Genomic DNA, 20,712 nt, shown 5'->3' with positions numbered 1-20,712 from the left:
AGTCAAAAATCATCAAAATAGTAAATACTCAACATTCTGGCTAGCTAGCTATCTAGATAGCTGGCTAGATTTCTATTAGCTATCTCGATAGCTAGCTATATATTAGCGAGATAGCTATTTGAGTCAGGAAACAGATTAGCGAGCTAGCTAGCTTTCTATCTATTTGAGTTATTCCGGGTTGAGTGAACGCTAGCGCGTGTGGCTGGCACTGCTCATCCACAGCAAAAAAAAAAAACGTAGCCTGTAACTGTAAAGTTACCTTGAGAGTTTTGAAAGGTGCTTAGAAATGAAATCAATTATTACAAGACTCAGTTCATGACTTGTGAGTTGCCCCTGGATAAAAATTTACAAAACCATAAAGTCTCTTAAAGTAAAATTCAATACTATATTGTTGTTTGTGTGCACTTTGCAAGTCCTGGAACATTAACATGCTCTTCTATCAATGAATAAATTCATTTAATACAACTATTACGATTGTCCACATGCATACATTTCTTGTAGTGTCCTTTATTTGTATTTGACAGTACATACAGTATAATGCAAGACAAAAAAGTAAACCAAAGGAGTAAAATGTACAGTATATAGAAACACAACACAAAATGAGTAGCAAGTCTATTTTAGAGTTGAGAGGTTCTGGTTATTCAAGTACTATAGAAAAAAAGAGTGGATCAAACACACAAGTAATTCTTTTGTCCAGCAAACTACTTACTTTGACTAATGTTTAGTGTTTATAACCACCATCCTTCCAATCTTTCTTTGCACCCCTTTTTGCAATGCCCCTCTCTCTGACTGGATCACCTTTGTGTTTGTGTCCCCCATGAGTTGCCCCCATTTTCAGATGTGACGTGTGAACCTTCTCAATCAGAGAGAAGCAATCTTCCTGCGGGCTCATGAGGCTGTTTGCAGACGGCCCCCATTCTGGAGAGCCACAATTAACGGGATGCGCCTTCTGGGCCGTTTTGGGCAGGGGCGACGAAGGCCTTGAGCGAGGCTTCCTGGGGCTCGTGCGACTCGGTGAACATTGCGCCGACCCCACGTCCTCCTTGGGGATGAGATTCAGGTTCAAGGACACGGGTCTTCCAGGTCTTGGGCTAAGGGGGATCATGAGATTTTCTCCTGGAGCGCCAAGAGTGAGGAAGACCTCTGGGAAAGGCTGGTTCAAATTCTTATGCCCCTTTTGTAGGTTATCAGAGAAAACCAACAAAATGGTGAGGAAATTCATTTCAAAGCTACATTTCATACCAAGTCAAACTTACCATCTGTGGTGTGAAGCTCATGGATACCTTTACAGTCATCTGAAAAAGGAAGATACATTTTCACATGACAATGAATGAGAAAAGAAGTCCAAACAGAGCAAATATTTTTTTCCTGCTTGGTTTGTCCACCACGACATTTTTTATTTGTACATGTGACACATTATCAACTCAGATTATTTTGGCTCACCTGAGCTGTGGAATTAAGTGTCCCTCGGTGTTCTGTTTCACAGTTGAAAGATGCAGACTTTGGCAGGCTGCACACCGATGGTGCAATCGTCGTCTTTGCCTGACAGGCATATGCTTTGATCCCGTGTTTTTTGGATGCTGCGCTTTCAGCCACATTCATTTGTGGCGCACTAATCTGGCAGCAGAGATGAACCACGGAAGGTTGTCATTTTGGTGTAATCGATTAGGAACTCATCGACCTCGGATACATTGGATAATCGAAGTACCGATGGTCTTAATGTGTTTATTAAAAAATACATACGATCATCTATCTTGAAAAATAATACAGGCCCGAAAATGCAATGAATTAAAAGATAACATTCAATCAATGGACAAACAATATGAACTGCCAGACGATGTGCAAAAATGTGTCCACTCCAGTGTCATTGTCACTTGAATTCCAGGACCCACAGAAATTTGAGTTGTAGGACTACATAAACATTCAATTTAGCGTAAGAAACCTTAGACTCTCTTCTTTCATCAGAAAAAATGAGTTAATTCCTAAATTATATAGGTCTGGAGTTATATGAGCTTGAAATGAGGGCGGCTGTCCAAAATACAATGCAATACATACATATTGGTTTATATAGCGCTTTCACAACAGCTGAAGCTGGAACAAAGCGTGAACATGGAAAAAAGGGAAATGCTGCCCCCTTATGGAAGGGAAAAAACATTGTCAGGGGCCATGGGTAGCGCTTCATCGGCACCCAAGCAGTTTTAGGACTGCATAAACATTCAATGCCGTGTAAGAAACCTTAGACTTTCTTCTTTCATCAGAAAAAAATTAATTCCCAAGTTATATGGGTCTGGAGTTATCTGAGCTTGAAATGGGGGCAGCTGTCCAAAATACAGACGCTCCCCAACTTAGGAACAAGGTATGTTCCGAACGGTTATTCGTAAGTTGCTTCAGTGCTATATTTTGTATGGAATGTATGCTTAAGGCTTGTATAAGTCTCGATAAAGATAGGTGCATGTACAACTGGAGAGAATACGACATACGTCACTACAAAAATGTTCGTATGTACTGTTGTTCGTAACTCGAATGTTTGTAAGTAGGGGAGCGTCTGTATAATGCAATACATACACATTGGTTTATATAATGCTTTAACAACAGCTGAAGCTGGAACAAAGCGCTAACATGGGAAAAAAAGAAATGCTGCCCCCTTGTCGAAGGCAAAAGCATTGCCATAGGTGGTCTGCCAGCACTTTATCGGTACCCAAGAAAGAAAAAAACAAAACCGAACTAATTCAGGAATGGCACTCTATGTCATATTTTCAATTCACAAATAAATTTGGAGATGGCAGTGAATGAGTTAATGGATTCCAATGAAAATAAAGAAAAAATAAATACATACTTCAATAAGTAATTAAATGAATAAACTAATTTACTGTGTCAACTGGTATGAAGCCTCATACCGGAGTTGCAGCTTTCACATGACTCCCATTGTGTTTTCCCTCCGTTTTCAGGTTGATGCCGAGTAGGGAGGGCAGGGCAACCTTCTGGTCATTTAGCCGGCGGGCCTGACTGCAGGCCACCATGCGGAACAACGCATCCGTGTCTGGACCTGCATGGAAGAGAATCCCACCTCAGAGCGAGACAACATACACGGCGACCACCCCATGTGGCGATTTTGTTTTTTTGGTTACCAGGAGGGGCTTTATTTGGGCTGCGTGTGGGCGTGGTGGGTGTGCTCTTGCTTAGGGGTAAAGTGCAACGCTGTTCGTTCATACGTCCTTTCTGGGCATGGGTCATCATTTTTAGGAATTGTTGCTGCTCAGTGAGAGAGAGCTTGAGGGGGGAGGGGGTGGAGTAGAACAATGAGATGATAACAATCAGATCACCGTCATGCCGCAATCACAAATGAATGAAATTAACATCAATACAAATTCTATCAAAACCGTTCCATTCCCACCAACTAATCGTTTTGTCGTGGGTTTCAAGTTCAGTGACGGTTGATTATTTCCTCTATAGCCACATGGTGGCGGTATAACACAGATACAGGATTTATAAAGGAAACGCAAAACTTGATTTACTGTCCACGGTCTGACCAATTAATTCATCTGCGAATATCATCTTTTTCAAACTAGGCAAATTGTCTTTTTTTTTAACGAAAACAGAAGATAATAAGCATATAAACATTATCTTTGTGGGGATCTCACTCTTTCTGCCACTTTCTCTGGGAGTCTCACCTGCTGTGAAGCGTCACTTCCGTCTCCATTTAGAGAACCAGACCTTGACGTTTTGTCAGATGTTTCTGCACCGGATAAATCTTTGCCTTGGTGCGTCGGGGTGCCCAAATTCTGGAGGATATGAGGCGCAGAGCATCTCTGTTCATCAAGCCTGGAGCCCTGTTATTGGAAAATGGGAGATGAGGACTGCTCTCAGGTCACTGGGTTTAGTTTCGCTGAGATGTCCACCCACCTGGACTTTTGAAACCATGTAACACAAATAGCTCGAGTCTTTGTGGGTGGAGTCTCCGTTTTGGATCCCGGGTAATGATGGGAGACACACTCGCTGGTCATCCAGACGTTTACATTGTGATTTGGCCAGCATGTTGAAGAACTTTTCGGAATCCGGGCCTGCCCGTGCACAAGCAAAAGCATTCTATAAATGCCATTTACTTTATCCTCTTTCTAAGGCAAAAAGCCCAAAAGTTGCGTTAAAATCCAACAGGTTGAATGGCTATAATGTCGAATTCACAGTAGATATAACTTCAGTTAAAATCGACAATACTATCTATTATTTTGGTTTTAGTCAAATGTATTTGCACATAAGACACAGGAAATGTAAATAAGCCTCAAACCTGCCACGCTCTGATCAGGCTCGCGTTTGGGGGACGTCTGGGGACTGGCGGCGAGGACGCATCGCTGCTCCTCCATGCGACCTCGCTGGGCATGAGACATTAAGGTGAGGAGTTGCTTCTGTTCAGCTCGACTCAAAGCCTGCATGGTAGAGAGTGCTACACCGTTTTTGATTTGCGGCATTTGAATTAGTTCACTGACTACTTTAACTATGCAAAAAAAAAAGTACAGAATATAAGTAGCGTATTTTCCGCATGATGGGGCGCACCTGAACGCATTGAATTTTCTCAAAAAAACATTTTTTTTTTTAAATCAGAAACGCCTTATTGGTGGGTCCATATTCTGATTTCTCAGATGTAGTATTTTAAAAGTTCTGTGAAGCACTTTGTTAAAGCTGCACCGGTTGTGAAAACGCGATCAAAAAAGCTGTATTGTATTTGTTAAGGCAATTCGCTATACGAACACATTTTAAACATCTTTTCTATTTCCTTTTGCATCATTTTGTTTTTCTTGCACTTCCTGTCATGTCACATCCTGCCCGCCTTTACATGACATCACATGCTCTTCCAACACGCCCCATCTCTCTCTGCCCCTCCTCAACCGACCTCGCAATGTCTCTGCTGTCTACAAGATTGAAATAATATTTTTTGTTCAACACCTTTTGGTTCTTGCTGATTTTACCACCATCTTCTAACACAGTGAAGAGTTATGAACCAGAGGGAATGATCATTTTTAACCCAGCAATATTCTGTTTTGCATAGCTTCATCTACTGGATGCATACCTCAAGCACAATTCTATGTGTCTCATAACGCGGTGAACACTATACAGTATAAGAAAACAGTTTTAAAATGGGACATACATTGAAGATGTTCATATAGTGCAGAAAAAATATATAGTATTGCTACCTTTGATGAGGCATTTACAGTATAAATGCATAGTATCATTTTTATTTGCTGGTTTACCTTTTTAGGGGATGTCTTCGATTGGCTCTTGAGATGTTCGACGTTTGAACCGGGGCTGAAAGAGGCAGAGCGTGGAATTCCGGAAACGTCGTTGTCCTTTCGTGTTGGCTCCGTCGGCTGAATTAGAGTAAGAGAGCACCTCTGGTCTTCCATTCTGCTTCCCTGAAAATTAATCATGATATTCCTTCAAATTTTATATTAACTCATTCACTGGCAGACATGTGCAAAAATGTGTCCACTCGAGCATGAAAAAACAAAACACGAACAACTTCGGGAATGGCGCTCTACGTCATATTTACAATTCCGGAATAAATTTGTGAATGGGAGTGAATGAGTTAAAAAGCTAATTTTTAAAAAGAAAATTCTGTCTTCCCAATTTTGATGCATGACATTGATCAGGGCGTGATATAATAACCTGAACTTTGGAGACCATGTAGCACAAGTAGCTTGAATCTGCGCCAGATGATGATTGCGGCTCCTTTGTGTCTAAACCGGGTAATGAAGGAAGAAATACTCGTTGGTCGTCAAGCCGTTGACTTTGAGTGTTGGCCAATAAATTGAAGAACGCTTCAGAATCTGAGGGGAGGGGGAAAGCACAAAAATGTGTTGACGGGATTAATTCAGAATCATCTTTATTGGCCAAGTTTGTATAACACACGCTGCACTAGTATCAACATAAAAAAGACATGATAAATAAATATAAAGGACACTAATAAAGACTAATCTAATCTTTCCCAATGATTATGATTATTAATTTCATTGAGAAAACTACAATGCAACAGGAGCAGTGCATCTTATTTTATAATTAAAAAAATATCTATATGGTGCTAATTAATCTAAACGATTAAAAGTGAATTCTGACGGAAGTGAAATTGCGCTATGCAAATAAACAATATAACCGTAATACAGATTGATATAAAGAAAATGCCTTTTTTTAAATTACATATATAGAATTCAAAACTAACAAACAAACAACGATATCGATATAACGAGACTTTACTGTATATATATATATATATGAAAATTTTTTTTTTAACTCATTCACTGCCAGACGTGCAACAAAAAGCAAATGCTGTCCTTATGTCGAAGGGAAAAAAACATAGCCAGAGGTCTAACCAGCGCTTTATCGGCACTCCCTCGCAAGAAAATTTCATATTTTCAATTCCTGAATAAATTCGGGAACAGCAGTGAATGAGTTAATGTAAAGACTATTAAAAAATATCTCAGTAATAATAATAATACATGTCATTTCTAAGCACCTTTCAAAATTTAAGGTCACTTTACAGTCACAGGATAAGTTTTTTCTGTGGGTGAGCCGCGGCAGCCATCGGATAGTCATCAAATTAAAACAATGAATAATTAAGTCAATCAAATGACATTTTATATACATATATATACCAAAAAAAGACATAAATCTGTCTGATTAAAAATTGCTATTGACCAGTCTAACTGTAGCCATTCACCTTGATTGGACAAATCAGTGAGAGGTTTCCTGTCAGAGAGCTTCGGCGTACACGGGGCGCTGTGGCTGGGATCCAGACTCGGACCGTAAGGCACAAGTTTCACCAACGTTTGCTGTTCCTCGGACGACAGCGCCTGTCAATCATCAAAACGACACAATAAATACATGTAAAAGTATTGCTCAAAAATACCAGGTGACCCCACGACCTTGATGGAACCGACGTCGCCTTGCTCGGTAGGAATCGGAAACTGGTGACCCGGCAACAGGTGAAGCCTCCTGTTCATCTCCGGAGTGCTCTGTGTCACTGAAATCTGAGGCGCAGAGCCGTGATGTTGAAAACCTCTCATCTCCTGAGAAGAGGGGGGGAAAAATCTTGAGGAATGTTGACATGACACTAAAAGTCAAGTTTTGAAGTACCTGATACTTGGCTGCTGCCATGAATACTTGCTGCTCAGCAAAGGGTTGTTGCTGCGCGTAAGCGGAGCGATGCGTTGAGCTGTGCTTTTCTTCCATTTGCGCTCGCTGCAATGAACTCATGATGTCCGGAATCTACTCTGGTCTTTATATTGAATCTTAAAAAAAGAAATACAAAATTATACAAAAAAAAATCACAACCTCCTTCCTTGTGTCGTTACCGCACTATAACAACAATGAAAAGGTTTCTTCAGCCATCATCTGTTCTTCTTTGAAGATGTCGGACGTTTCTCTCCTCATCCGAGAAGCTTCGTCAGAGAACTAAAGTTTTTGCTGGGTTCTCTGGCCATATATATAATCACAACTTTAGTTTGCTGACGAAGCTTCTCGGATGAAGAGCGAAATGTCCGAGAGACCTTCAAAGAAGTACAGATGACTGCTAAAGAAACCTTTTCATCGATGGACCACTCCTGTACGACTGAGAGGTTACACAGACGCAACACTATGACAATACATTAAAATGTGATACAAATACGCTGTGTTGTCAATTTTGATTTTGACAAACACTGGAAAATTAATCGCTCTGATAGTGTCAGTAATAAACACAATATTTCAAAAAATATATATTTTATTTATTTACCCATTTGATGAATCCTATTGGATCGTACAGGTGTGCTTAATTTCAGGCATTATAACAACATACAGTACATATTTGGAAGAATGAAAATTTTGTCCTCACCATCACAGCATCACAGCGCTTCTCTTCTGCACAAAAAGAAAAATCACATTGAACGTTAGTCAGCGCTGAAAAAAAAAATGTGTTGACTCGTCGGATACGTCGTGACGAGGGCGGGGGGCCGTCCGGTGCGCCGTCGATCTGATTGTGCACCCGACGCGGCACAGACCAAAGGCTTTTAAATGGAGCTGCGCATTAACATGACGCCATTAAGGGCCAAGGCCCGTGTCCTGTTCTTAATATTGCCATCTGTAATCCGAGATAAAAACATAATCCTCGGGATAGAACGGAGATGGTCGTCCTCCCACGCCCTCCCCCATGTCACTCCACTCACAATTGCCGTTTATTGCCAAAGTGGCGAGCGAATAACAATCAGAGCAGATGTAAAGTGAATATTGCTTCTTTTATTACTTCTTCAAAGAAACACCACATTCCAGCATACATAATGATGTTTTGTGCAAGATTATCAAAGACAGCAGTTGCTAAGAAATTGCCAAAATTTACATTTAGGGATTTACAAAAAGGGGTGGAGGGGGGGGGGAGTTAATTTAAGGTACCTTCAAAGGGGTCATACAGGGATGTCATTCACATGATTAGTGAGGCTAGTAGTCATTAAATTACTTTTATATCAGCATAGAATGAATTGCAGAGCAAACTATATGAACAATATTTTACCTCTGGAAACAAACAAAAAAATAGCTTCATATTTCACTTGGATTATTGCCGTGTTGACATGTACGTACGACCTGGAGTCGATCAAAAGAAAGGCTTTTCCTTCATGGTGCCCGTCCACTATTGGGATCAGTGTTGTCTTCGCAAGTTGGATTCGGAACCTGGTCGAGAATCTTGAGGTCATTCAGGAAGCCAGTTGGAGTGAGGATGTGAGAGGAACCTGTTGAACATCAAATGAAAAAAAATGGGAGGAAAAAAAGGTATTTACAAGGCTAATGCTAATTAGAATTAGCAAAATACAGCACAACCTCCAAAGTCAACACAAACCAGTTTAGGGGCAAGTTGCAGTCATAAAGGTTTATTCAGAATACAGCTGCGCCTATTTGCTTGTTTTATATATATATACAGTAAAGTCTCATTATATCGATATTCTCGGGAGTCGGAAAAAATATCGATATAACCGGACTATCGATATATCCGATCATGCGGCATGTAAATTTTCTCCTTGCGTTCATAGAAATAGTATCGTAATAAGCAGTTCTATCGATATAACCGATATTGATATAACGATACTTTACTATATATATATATATATATATATATATATATATATATATATATATATATATATATACACACACACACACACATACTAAATTGTGGCAGAGTTTCATAGTAAATTGTGGCAGAGTTTCAAGCGATGTCAAGACAATGCTTACCAATCACCACTTCCCATTTCCCGGCATAAGCTCGGGTGACTTCATAGGCCGAGCGCATCTCCGAGTGGGTCACCCCACCGATGACAAAAATAATGAGTCTGGGTCCGGTGTGATACTCTGTGGGAGGTCTGTTGTTGTGCCACTGACCCAAACGAGCGCTGGGGAAAAAAACCGAAGTGTAAAAAAATCATTGGGAAAGGAAGTGTTACATAAATCATGAACGACAACACACGTTTTCATGACCAGTCCGATTTATTTACAGCACTTTGCGGAACACGAAGGACGCAAGCATTGTGCATTACGGAGATTATGAGATGAGCTTGTCCGATTTGCAAAAACATCAGCAAGATGGGAATTCCCTGCAAGATTAGAGCATCTGATGCAAAACTGGCTTAGTTTCACCGTTTTAACGTTTCGACTTTTTTTTTTCTCTCTCAAAAGAGCGCCACGAAGACTTAGTTACAGGGATAAAAGCTTTGATGGGACAAAAATAATCTGTCTGTGACCCCTTCCTTTCGTTTCTTTAAGCACAGACGACAGCTTATTTTTTTGTTTGTTTTGGTTTCTATGAATGTTCTAAAAATGGATCAATGGAAAATGACAATTTCGCTCTACGGGGCCTACCTGACTGCCGTGTGAGTGGTACTAATAGGGGCAGGGTCCGATATGAAGGGCCACTGACGCTTGTCCAGCTTGTCTTCGATGGCGTTCTGGAGAATAACGACTCCGTTGAGACAACGGGATTCATGGATGATTGACATCAATGTACATTTTGTGCTAAGACCTCCATAATATCCTTGAGAATGGGCGTCCATCTGGAGAGCTGGTACGTGCTATCCGCACGCTGTTTGCGATCAGGAAGCGTTGTCTTGGAATTGGCTCCCTATAATACATTTGGAAATAAATTGCACTTTTATAGTTAAGGCGGCGTGATCATTTGGTTCAAAGGTCATTTTGCCCTCAAATCAGGTCATCCTATATGGAGTTAAATGGTGTGAAAGAAAATGGATAAAATGGGATACACCCTTCAAGTTATAGGACAACCGACGCCTCCGGACAAGTTGTGTCCATAATTTGTAAAATCACTTGAAATGACTTCTACTGAGCGTATTTTACAAAGATTCCACGGCATATAGCTATATTTTACGTTTTAAGACTCGCGCTGAATATTCAGGAAGTCTTTTTTTCAATTGCTGCTGTGGACTGCAAATTGCCCCATTGTGGGACGAATAAAGGTTTTCTGATTCTGATTGTGTGTTGCACCAAGACTACTATTTGATACTAGTTGACACAAATTCCCAGCAGACAAATGAGCTTATTTCCAACAGAGCTTGGGCGCCATCTTTGCATTTTCTGGGCGCTACATTGGAGTCCAGAAGCCTCAAAATGAGACGGAAGGACTTCTTTAATCGATTGCAAACATTTATGCTTTCCTCTTCAGAACTATTTGAATCATATTCATAACTGGATGAGTGACAAGAAAGCATCTTCTCCAAATCTGAAGCCATTGTTTTGATTCTTGAGCAAGGCAAGGCGTCCTGGCGTGACGTCACGAACAAGGGAGGGGTGGGGGGGCTTCTGAAACTGAAACTTTCTGAGGTCACTTTGAAGTAGTTTTGGGACACTAAGTCATTTTTATTGGTGTTTTGCATTTGACTAAAAATATCAGCCTGCGTGTTTTGGGTATTTTAGATGCTATAAAATGTTTTTCTGAAGTCAGTTAGGAAACTAAAAAATGGTGTCGGTTGTCCTTGAACATACAGTAAAGTCTCGTTATATCGATATTCAAGGGAGTCCGAAAAAATATCGATATAACCGGGACTATCGATATATCCGACCCTGTTTGCAGGTAATTTTCTCCGTGCGTGCATAGAAATAGTGTCGATATAACCGGGACTATCGATATATCCGATATTGTTATAACGAGACTTTACTGTAATTAAATACCCCAGCAATGATGTTGCAGCCCAGATTTTGGAAGTTGGTGATGATGTTTCTGTCAGCTGTCACGTTGGCGTGCTGAATGAGTTTGTCTAGGTTCTCCTCGCCAATGCCTGCAATTCATCAGCCAAATTGTGATTAAAAAAAAGAAATACATGCAATACATACATGGAATTATAAAGGCAAGGAAAATCAAAACCTTTTTTCTTGTAGAAAATGAAGAGCAGGATGATGCGAATTTTGTTGAATGTAGAAATTTCATTGTCGAGCAGCACAGGCACGATGCTCTTCATGGCATCTTTCAGAGGCTCGCCGTCCGCATTTGCGCCCATCACCAAGTCCTGCGATGAGAGAAAGGGCAACGTCACATGACCTTTTGGCAATATATGTGCTCAAAAGGCCTTCGGTGGCTACAACATATCACATGGGGACATCGCGTGACTTTTCCATGGTGCAAAAACGAGCCGCCGTACAGCTCGTGTGACAGAAAATGGTATTAACTCACTGCTATTCCCGAATTTATTCAGCAACTTAATTGTGATGTGGAGCGCCATTCCCGAATTTGTTTGGGTTTTGGTTGCGGGGGGTGCCGATAAAGCGCTGGTCAGACCTCTGGTCATGTTTTTCCCATCCACGAGGGGGCAGTATTTCCCTTTTTTTGCTATGTTAGCGCTTTGTTCTAGCGTCAGCTATTGTTAAAGCGCTAGAAAAAACAATATGTATGCATTTTATTGCATTTTGGACAGCTGCCCCCATTTCAAGCTCAGACAACGCCAGACCAATATAACTTAGGAATTAACTATTTCTTTTGTGGAAATTGGTAAAATCCTTCACGCACACGATTGACAGTCCACCTAGCAGTGCAAACCTCAACTCCCTGGCAGCGGTAATAGATATACTCGCTCGGCTAAACAATGCAGAACACTAAGGACTGGAACCAGAACCGCCCTTATTTAACAACCAAAACAATCTAGTTGGACTAAAGAGACGGGGCATCTAAACAACCTTATCACCCAGCGATGACTTAATTTGCAAAAAGGAACATGATTTGGTTATTTCTCTTGTGGAGATCAAACCAGTTCTCGGGTCGAGCAATGCTGATAGCGCATCCATAATAAATCCAGAACACAGGTATGTGCTTGGAATGATTCTGAGATCACCAAGTCATTCAAAGAAATTAAATGTCCTAACACTTAGTCATGACATCAGAGCTAGCGGGTGTTGACGTCTGGGCTCAAGCTCCTTCTTATGGCAGCTATTCTCCGTTAAACACCACAAACCGTGCTGGTGACATTTTAAACATAACCACCGGCGGCGCTATAAATAAAAGGAGGTCACACGGTGTGCCGAGCTGATCGACAAATTCTCCCACCGGACGTTGTACGTAACAGACTTATGCTAACAGCATCCTCGTTGATCCCTTCTGGTCAAGTAAATATCAACGCTTTGTTTTTGCAACACATAAAAAGGGCGGACAAGTGCAGAGAAGGTGAATGTATTGGGTGGGAGTCAATGTAAGGCTTCTTTGATGGGTCAGGGGATAAAGAATCCATTATCCTACTACTATTTATAATGTCATGTACTGATGTGCAAATGCACTTCACGACCGGATGCGGCAAAAGACAGACCCGCACAACATTAGAACAAAATACTAAATAATCTAAAATGTGAGTGCAATTTGCAATTATTTTAATGATTAATTAATCTGTCAATTATTGTTATGATTAACACATTCACTGCCAGACGTGCAAAAAATGTGTCCACTCCGGTGCCAGGGTTTTTGTCATTGTCACTTGAATTCCAGGACCCACAGAATATCGAGTTTTAGGACTACATAAACATTCAATACAGCGTTATACGTTATGCCTTATACTCCGTTGCGCCTTATACATCAAAAAACAGTAATTTGTTGGGGGTTGGTTCATAATGTACAGCAATAGGCAAACATTTTGATGACCATTTTACACATTGAAATTAGAGAATATTTCTTGTTGCATGTGAACATTCCGATGATTTGAACAATTTTAAATGAAACACGGGAGTCTATGATGATTGATGAACTATCCAACTAGCTGTCGATTTAAGAATCACCTCTCATATCGTTTGAAACCGGATTGCGTCAAAACGCAGCGACACTGACCTGCTCCACTTCGCAGATCTTATGAAGTGATGTCTTGAACTTTTTCATGCAAGCTTCAGCCAAGTGCAAGTGAGTGGAGTACTGTACACACACAAAAATAAAAAAAATAATAACAACTGAAGCGTTCAAGAACAATGTAGTAGTAACAAATAAAGGAGGATGTATTGCGAGATGAGGAGAACAATTACATGAAGGTCAAAATCCACAGAGGCAGAGGACAAATACACGTGACGTTATATCTGTGATGTATGTCATGCATATTAGCATATTTGACAATAAAGCTGACTTTGAATTTGACTTATTATGGGATGCACAATTTCGTAGCATATATTACTTCTATTGCAGGGTAAAATTTTAGTGAGTTTAAAAATTTCAAAGTTTTGCAGCTTGGAGTGGCAATAAAATGTATTTACTGATTTTTTTTAAACAAAGTCACTCACCATACTCAACTCCTTCTGATACTGTGGCATCTTCTTTAACATCTGTGACAGATCCTTAATGTTTGCCTATCATGTCAACCAAAGCACAATTAAAAACAAAAACATTTGTCGAAAATGACACCAAAGTGGCAAAGAAAGTCATGCTCACATTGTCGGTGCACATCCTCTTGCTTTCACAGAAGGTGTTCAGCAGTTCCGTCACTTTCCTACAGGAGCAAAAAAAAAAAAAACATTTGAGGAAGTAATTTTACAGGCATTCTGTGTGTGTGTCTGTGTGTGTGTGTGTTTCAAGCCCTGCCATCCTCACGTCGAGACATCAGCGATGTGAAGATGTCGGAGTTGAACCCAAAGCTCGTCATCTTCATCCAGCAACACTTCTCTCTCTTTGGAATTCCCGATGCCAGTTGTCTGATAACTAAACGAGAGCGGTTCCAGATACACAAAGACCATATGCAGGGAAAAGGAAAAGAAAGCAACATGGCCCCCCGTCCACAAGCTACTTACGTGTATATGTCTTTTTGGATATCCAGCAAATCATAGGCCATAGCCTGGAAGGTCAACTCGTGTAGGAGAGGTGAGATGGGATCAAAGCCACGGTCCACGATAATGAGTTGCGAGCGGCCTTTGTTTACCCCCTGCAATCGATATCGAAATATTATGTTAACCGAACATGTGTGAATATTTATTTTTAGGCACTTAGAATGCGACTTCAACGGACAGTTAAGACGGCGGGGAAAAAAAATCATTGGCACTGCCCTACCCACTTTTGAGGACTTACACAATGCAAGAATCAAGACAAGAGCGCTGAAAATCCTACTGAACCCTCCGCACCCTGCCCACCACCTTCTCCAGCTACTCCCCATTTAAACAGCTTGTTCCCCCATCGCCATGAACTCTCTAAATAGCAACCCAAATCTAACTGTGTAGCACCTCTTTGCAATATTGCACAACCCTGTGGAACAGCATCCCGTATAATCATGCTAGCTCCAGCTCTGTCCTCACTTGAACCACTATCCACCTGGCTAGCTCGCTCGCCATCTTTCCATCTGGCTAGCTTGCTATCTATGCATCTGTCTAGCTATGGGGGGAAGTTCCCATTTTAGCAAAAAAATGGATCCATTTTACAAGTTTGGCACAATCCACCATCTCAACTTGTTTCCCCATCACAATTGGATTGCCGAAAAAGGGCAATTCCCTTCGTGACACAATCCACAGTTTTTCACATTGTGGCCATTTTTTCTATACTTATTTTTCTAGCTATCTAGCTTGCTATCTATTAGCTAGCTAGCTATCTGACTGGCTATCTCGCTAGCTATCGATTAGCTGGATAGCTATCTGGCTAGCTTTCGATCGATTTGAGTTATTCCGGGTTGAGTGAACGCTGGCGAATGTGGCTGCCACTGCTCACCCACAGAAAAACTCATCCTCTGACTGTAAAGTGACCTTGAGAGTTTTGAAAGGCGATTTGAAATGAAATGTATTATTATATTATTACTGTATGCTTGATACTTTGCACATTATCTCACAGTTATTACTAAGAGGTACCACTTACATTAAGGAATTCGATTGGATTAGCCTTTATTAGTGTCCTCCATACTTATTTGTCATGTCTATTTTATGACGATACTAGTGCAGCGTGTTCTGCCGGAGAACAATTCCTTGTGTGGTATACACAGTTGTGTTAAGTTGTTACAATGATGCTGGATTTTGAAATCCAGAGATTCCTCGGTTCAGGATGTTACAATTATATGAGGGTACAAACGGTAAGAAATGTTATCTTTCTAAATGTGTTGCTATACTATTTGTGTTTGAATGTATGTTGCTTTAGGGGTTACAGCGACACAAATCCGATGGTAATCGTCAGCGTGTCTATAGAAGTGATTGCATTGTTGGCAAATTTTCGCCATCATAAGAGTAACACACGGATTGGTTTCCTCTCACACAACAGAGAACATTCAACATCAAATAAATAAACACAGAAAACTAATACATGCCTGATAAGGCTGATCCTCAAGTTAGGAAAGGAGAGCTAATAAAAAGAAGAAAAAAATGGAAAGCAGCAGTGAAGAGAGGGGAAAAAAACACCCACAACCTGTAGAGGTGAAAAAGTGGTTTCTTTACTCTTGTATGAAAAAAAGATAAGAATAAAAGGAGGATAATAGTTCACTTTTATATATCATGTCAAAGAGGAGGAATAATAGTAATGCACTAAAACCTCTCCCATGCTTGGATTGTCCGCTTTGTGGGCATTTAGGTGCTGGTAGATCTCTTCAGCCAGTTTGGCGTTCCTGTCTGGGCCGCTACGGGGACATGAATAGAAACTAATTAGGAGGGAAAAAAAATTTCGGCTCACGTTGAAAGTGAACTCATTCAATGCCATTCCCGATTTTATTTAGGAATTGAAAAGCATGACGTGGAGCGCCATCCCCAAATTTGTTTGGGTTTTGTTTTTTTTGTTTTTGCGGGAGTGGGGTGCCTTTGAAGATTCGGTCAGACCTCTGGCGATATTTTTCCCTCCCACGAGCGTTTGCCTTTTGTAAAGCCGCCCCATTTTAAGCTCAGATAACTCCAGACCCATATAACTCTTTTTTTCCCTAATGAAACAAGAGAGACAAAGGTTTCTTATGCTGACTTGAATGTTTATGTAGTCCTAAAACTCAATATTCGGTGGGTCCCTCAATTTGAGTAAAAATGACAAAAACCCTGGCACTGGAGTTGAGAAATATTTTCAAAAATGTCCGGCAGTGAATTAGTTAAAAGGCAAGGTGCATACTTGCGGAAACGGATGGCAGGGTACTCTTTGAGCGTGTCGCACAAAGTGGCAATTTGCTCAGCGACACTCTCTATCATTTTGTCTCTTGTGTCCTGATTGGACTTGGGGCTGTAGAAAGTGTGGAAGGAGGTTGGGTAGTCCAGGGAAAATACCTAAAAAATAGGATACTTCAGTTGTGAAGTCACACAGAGACCGGAGCACATACTACTGTGATATACAGTGACACTAAAATGACTCACAAATTTTTCAAGAGGCAAAGTAAAAAATAACATGATGAAATCCTTTTATATATCTATAATCAAGCTCAGTTGTTGTAGTATGCTTTTTTGGAAGGGGCGAATAGAAATCCTACCTGAGACTCATACGGTAGGAAAGCGACGTTAATCTCTTTCAACGTCTTGGCAGCCTTGGAGACTCTTGATCTTGCAATTTCATTGAAAAGATTATCAGGGCAGGCTGTGGACATAGAGATAAATAAAAACAATCAAATGACTGATGTGAGGATGTGACATTGTTGTATAGCGGACCAACGCAATTTCTTACTGTCCGTGAAGAAGATATGGGCCGCTTTGTAAGTGAAAGCGCTGTCCTTGAAGTCGTTGATGAGAGCCCGTACTGACTGCAAGTTCAAGTGCTTGTTACGATTTAATGACGTACAACAACTTGCATTACGATCAATGTGTCGCTATCAAGACGATATAGGAATGAGCGGTGATTTATTATTGAGAAAACTGACAACAAATTACAGAAATTGATCGTTGATTTATCAATTACAATGCCTGATCTTTGTATTTAAATGTAATGCATAAGCACACCTTTTCCACCGGTGAGATCAAATATATGGCCTCCAGACAAGAGATGGGCTCCCTGCTTTTATTGAGATCCTCCACAACTGAAAGCACAACACATTTCAACAGTCAGACATAAAAAGATCAACAGTATGAAACCAATTACAACAAGCAGTAATTAATCGCAAGGGCAGTGATTATGACAAAGATATTGGTATATGCTTCCTGGATTGCACTCAACAGGACATATAAGCAGCATTGGAAACGATATGCTTACTAGTGACCCCCTCAGCGAGGATGTCTGACATCTTGCAACAAGACGACAGAATCCGCATGCTCATGTGGTCCACAATAAGAACCTGAAGCAAGTACACAAAAAATAAGTATGATGATGATGATGATGATTACGATAATAATTATAATGATGATGCAAATCAGACTGAGGCATTGTTTTTATGTTCTGAAAATATTTACCTTCCACTCGCCATCCTTCCTTACACTTTTGATGACACCATTTAAGATTTCTATCGAGACAAGTACAAATATAACACAAATGCAGAACTCCAGATCTGTCCAATATCCTAGTGCTTTGCATTCATTCTAGAAGAGCAGTCATTCTCGAAGAGGGTTCCACACAACAGTAGCTACAAACCCTTTATCATAACCAATCATGTGAGTGAGTTAAAGTTAAGGTGTAAATGTGTAAGAACAGCAATAAACAAACAACAAAAACAACAGATTGTACAATACTTTATTGTATCATCAATCTGGGGGTAAAAATGGATGTGGTGCAACCTGTTTTTCAAAACCCAGAGGCTTTAACACCCAATATACATTTAAAGATGGACAATTACGTACTATTCTTTTTTAAACGCTATTTTTAATCTTGAAAATTAAAGTATGGGCCGTTTTGGTTTCTTCAATATGTTCAAAATTAACTTCCTCCTAATATTTTTTATACACAAGGTTGGTTGATAACCTCAAGTGCACATTATCATATTGGCTCTTTCATAAACGTTTATAATATTAATAACAATACGTTGTTTTAAACACCACTGATTAACGAAATCGCTGCTTTTTAATGATTCAGTTAAACCTTAAACACCTAAGTTATTTGTTTTAACGTATAGAAATCATAAGATTTGTTCGAAGTTTACTTCGACTATAACAGAGAACTTGACGAACTTCCGCATTACGTAAACTAGCAGACGTTAGCCTACACCTGCCATTCATCTGGACGCACTTAAAATATTTTAAACAAAGTTGCAGTGAAGATATTTCACAACATCAATATTTTCGCTCGCTGCTAATTACGTCGCTCATGTGACATTGTATTAATTCGGCATTTTGCTTGAGATTTCAGCTCAGAAACCTATTTCGATGAACAAGCTTCGTTCTGGAGCGTCACGTTCACATTACCGAAACCTCACAGCGTCGAACGCTTAACTGTGTCTTTCTATTCAAATTCCAGTAATAGAGAAACCATTAAAATAGTTCAACAACGAAATGTGTGCCACTTACTTTCTCCTACGATTGCTTTTAGCCCAATCGGCGACATCTTGACAGCCACGGGTATATTATGTCACAGATGGTCACTTCCTTGTTATTAAATTCTTCCTGTCTGGTCGCCAGAAACATTTCCTAAGAAACAGCGACACCTGTAGTATACTGACGGCATAACACGACTGACGTTTTCTCACCTTTGCAAAATGTTTACCTCATTCATGGCCAAGGTAGTAATCCTTTAATTTAACAATTCAAAACTCAAAATTGTCAATAGCTGCGAATGGTTGTTTTTCTAAATGTGCATCGAGAGTAACTGCGAACCAATCCAGGGTGTACCTAAAATTTTCACCTAAAATTATAAGTACTTTTAGATCACACAAAATCGTGACATTCGGGGTCCAAATCCGAGCTGACAGCGCAAGAATATTACTGAGTAGACTTTGTCACATGAAGTATAAAATTATACAATGCATGGATACAATAACAACACCAAACATAAGTCCAACAGAATATATATAAGCATTGAATCATCAAAAAAAAATACTCTGCAAAATTCATATCGTCCCGCTCCATTCAACATCGCCTTATATAATTCATGACCACCAATTTTGGTTTAAATACATTTCAAGAAAATATCTTTAGTTATCTGACTCCATAGAGATTTGGTTCAGTCGCCGCTGATCTTTTAGTGCGCGCACTTTTTCCTTGAAGTCTTCCAACTCTTTCCTCTGCAAGTAAACATGACAAAAGAAATATTAGTTGAGTCATGTGAGAACTTCTGGGGGGTGTGAGGGTGGAAGCTAAAAAGCATACAAACAAATTAAAAAATTTGAATAAACTTTCACTCTTAATTGCTGCTATCAAATAGTGTACATTTCAAAATGATGGTGGTCGTAACTACCATCCTAATACTAAATACCTAATTCCTAAATTTTCATTTTAAAATTCTCTGACGCCACATGTCCAAGTGTATTGGATGGAGTTGAAGCTCACGCACTTCCTGTTACAAAATCATGTAAGGGTGCTGGTAAATGGCTAATCGTAAATGCATACAATTTAAGATGTAACAGACACTTACTTGAAGTTCCTCGTCTGCGGGGAAGATCTCTCTCTGAGTTCCACAAAATATATGAAAGTGCAATTAGTTTTACAACACGAGTAACTGCATTGTGTATTAACTTATATTTTATACTACAGAGATACAAACCTTCCTCTTTACGATGTATTCCTCAAAATATTCTGCTTGATTCGATATCCAGAACATGGAAACGGGGAAGGACAAATATAACACCATCTGTTCCACGACATTAACAAGAAACACAAGCATGTCATGACACTTGCAAAAGACTAGAACCGAAATATCGAAATTCTTCGTCGTTCAAAATCGTTACAAGGTTAAGTGTTTAACATCCCCCGTGCATAAAAACAGCTTCACTTACTTTGAACACTTCTATTTTCACGCCCATTTTGAAGTGAATTTTCACCAAAAGTGTCCTAAAGGGTTATCTGAGTTCGAGCTGCAGTCAAAAGTCTCCAGACTGTTTACCACGGGAGTTAAGCGAGAGTCGATACCAAAGTCAAGCTAGCCGCCACTCGGGTTGCTCATACTCTGCATTACGGTAAAACACCGCAACAAGCTACGTTTAATGTGTAGCTAATTTATTGTCACTGCGAAAAAGGGGAACACTATCTGGAGCCTAAAATTATTTGTAACAAAATGTGTATTGGTTCTCTCACAAGATAAATAATAATTAAATAATAAAAAATAATTTAAATCCAATATTACTTTTATTTTGAAGATGGCCATCGCATCATGTTGATGACGTGTAACGACCGTAATGTACGGAATTGTTACAGCACTGTATTTAAATTCGC

At 40.0% G+C, this 20,712-nt stretch overlaps 3 protein-coding genes across 4 annotated transcripts; all 3 read right to left on the bottom strand.

Annotated features, from left to right (window-relative positions):
• Positions 1-104: 104 nt before the first annotated feature.
• Positions 105-8,101, bottom strand: LOC148885511 (uncharacterized). 2 transcript variants are annotated; one of them, XM_089019022.1, is made up of 14 exons: positions 7,862-8,101; positions 7,126-7,280; positions 6,915-7,058; positions 6,710-6,842; positions 5,662-5,822; positions 5,247-5,408; positions 4,286-4,424; positions 3,904-4,061; positions 3,672-3,830; positions 3,129-3,270; positions 2,898-3,046; positions 1,444-1,617; positions 1,257-1,295; positions 105-1,174 (listed from the first exon to the last, which is right to left on the bottom strand). In XM_089019022.1, exons 2-14 carry the CDS (start codon positions 7,243-7,245, stop codon positions 722-724), a joined length of 2,133 nt encoding a protein of 710 aa, XP_088875148.1. In that variant the 5' UTR covers positions 7,246-7,280; positions 7,862-8,101; the 3' UTR covers positions 105-721. The 2 variants fall into 2 exon arrangements, with proteins under 2 accessions (XP_088875148.1, XP_088875149.1); XM_089019023.1 differs by having other exon boundaries at positions 4,286-4,370.
• Positions 8,102-8,242: 141 nt separating this feature from the next.
• On the bottom strand, positions 8,243-18,940 carry stxbp2 (syntaxin binding protein 2). Its single transcript, XM_089019025.1, has 19 exons — positions 18,853-18,940; positions 17,806-17,855; positions 17,609-17,690; positions 17,359-17,435; positions 17,087-17,162; positions 16,896-16,999; positions 16,544-16,695; positions 15,986-16,070; positions 14,275-14,405; positions 14,078-14,185; positions 13,919-13,976; positions 13,771-13,836; positions 13,331-13,411; positions 11,390-11,531; positions 11,197-11,303; positions 10,034-10,132; positions 9,874-9,959; positions 9,250-9,407; positions 8,243-8,750 (listed from the first exon to the last, which is right to left on the bottom strand). Exons 1-19 carry the CDS (start codon positions 18,887-18,889, stop codon positions 8,635-8,637), a joined length of 1,815 nt encoding a protein of 604 aa, XP_088875151.1. The 5' UTR covers positions 18,890-18,940; the 3' UTR covers positions 8,243-8,634.
• A 484-nt stretch (positions 18,941-19,424) lies between these two features.
• pet100 (PET100 cytochrome c oxidase chaperone) lies at positions 19,425-20,433 on the bottom strand. The gene is made up of 4 exons (XM_089019026.1): positions 20,277-20,433; positions 20,045-20,131; positions 19,916-19,948; positions 19,425-19,565 (listed from the first exon to the last, which is right to left on the bottom strand). Exons 1-4 carry the CDS (start codon positions 20,301-20,303, stop codon positions 19,476-19,478), a joined length of 237 nt encoding a protein of 78 aa, XP_088875152.1. The 5' UTR covers positions 20,304-20,433; the 3' UTR covers positions 19,425-19,475.
• Between the last annotated feature and the right edge of the window lie 279 nt (positions 20,434-20,712).

This window comes from Hippocampus bargibanti, linkage group LG17 (assembly GCF_051943395.1).
Source record: "Hippocampus bargibanti isolate YZ-2025 linkage group LG17, ASM5194339v1, whole genome shotgun sequence".
In the NCBI taxonomy this organism is placed as follows: Eukaryota; Metazoa; Chordata; class Actinopteri; order Syngnathiformes; family Syngnathidae; genus Hippocampus; species Hippocampus bargibanti.
This window is presented reverse-complemented; position numbering and strand designations above follow the sequence as displayed.

What these genes read in the sequence shown, in the direction of transcription:
- LOC148885511 (XM_089019022.1), bottom strand. Translation starts at nt 7,245, where the DNA reads ATGAGTTCATTGCAGCGAGCGCAAATGGAAGAAAAGCACAGCTCAACG. An exon ending in GCGACGTCGGTTCCATCAAG is followed by an intron (nt 6,843 to 6,914) that starts GTCGTGGGGTCA and finishes GATGATTGACAG; the next exon opens with GCGCTGTCGTCCGAGGAACA. An exon ending in ACATGGTCTCCAAAGTTCAG is followed by an intron (nt 5,409 to 5,661) that starts GTTATTATATCA and finishes ATTAATTTTCAG; the next exon opens with GGAAGCAGAATGGAAGACCA.
- stxbp2 (XM_089019025.1), bottom strand. Translation starts at nt 18,889, where the DNA reads ATGTCGCCGATTGGGCTAAAAGCAATCGTAGGAGAAA. An exon ending in AAAAGCAATCGTAGGAGAAA is followed by an intron (nt 17,856 to 18,852) that starts GTAAGTGGCACA and finishes TTGTCTCGATAG; the next exon opens with AAATCTTAAATGGTGTCATC. An exon ending in GGAAGGATGGCGAGTGGAAG is followed by an intron (nt 17,691 to 17,805) that starts GTAAATATTTTC and finishes TACTTGCTTCAG; the next exon opens with GTTCTTATTGTGGACCACAT.
- pet100 (XM_089019026.1), bottom strand. Translation starts at nt 20,303, where the DNA reads ATGGGCGTGAAAATAGAAGTGTTCAAA. An exon ending in TGAAAATAGAAGTGTTCAAA is followed by an intron (nt 20,132 to 20,276) that starts GTAAGTGAAGCT and finishes GTCGTGGAACAG; the next exon opens with ATGGTGTTATATTTGTCCTT. An exon ending in CCGCAGACGAGGAACTTCAA is followed by an intron (nt 19,566 to 19,915) that starts GTAAGTGTCTGT and finishes GTTTACTTGCAG; the next exon opens with AGGAAAGAGTTGGAAGACTT.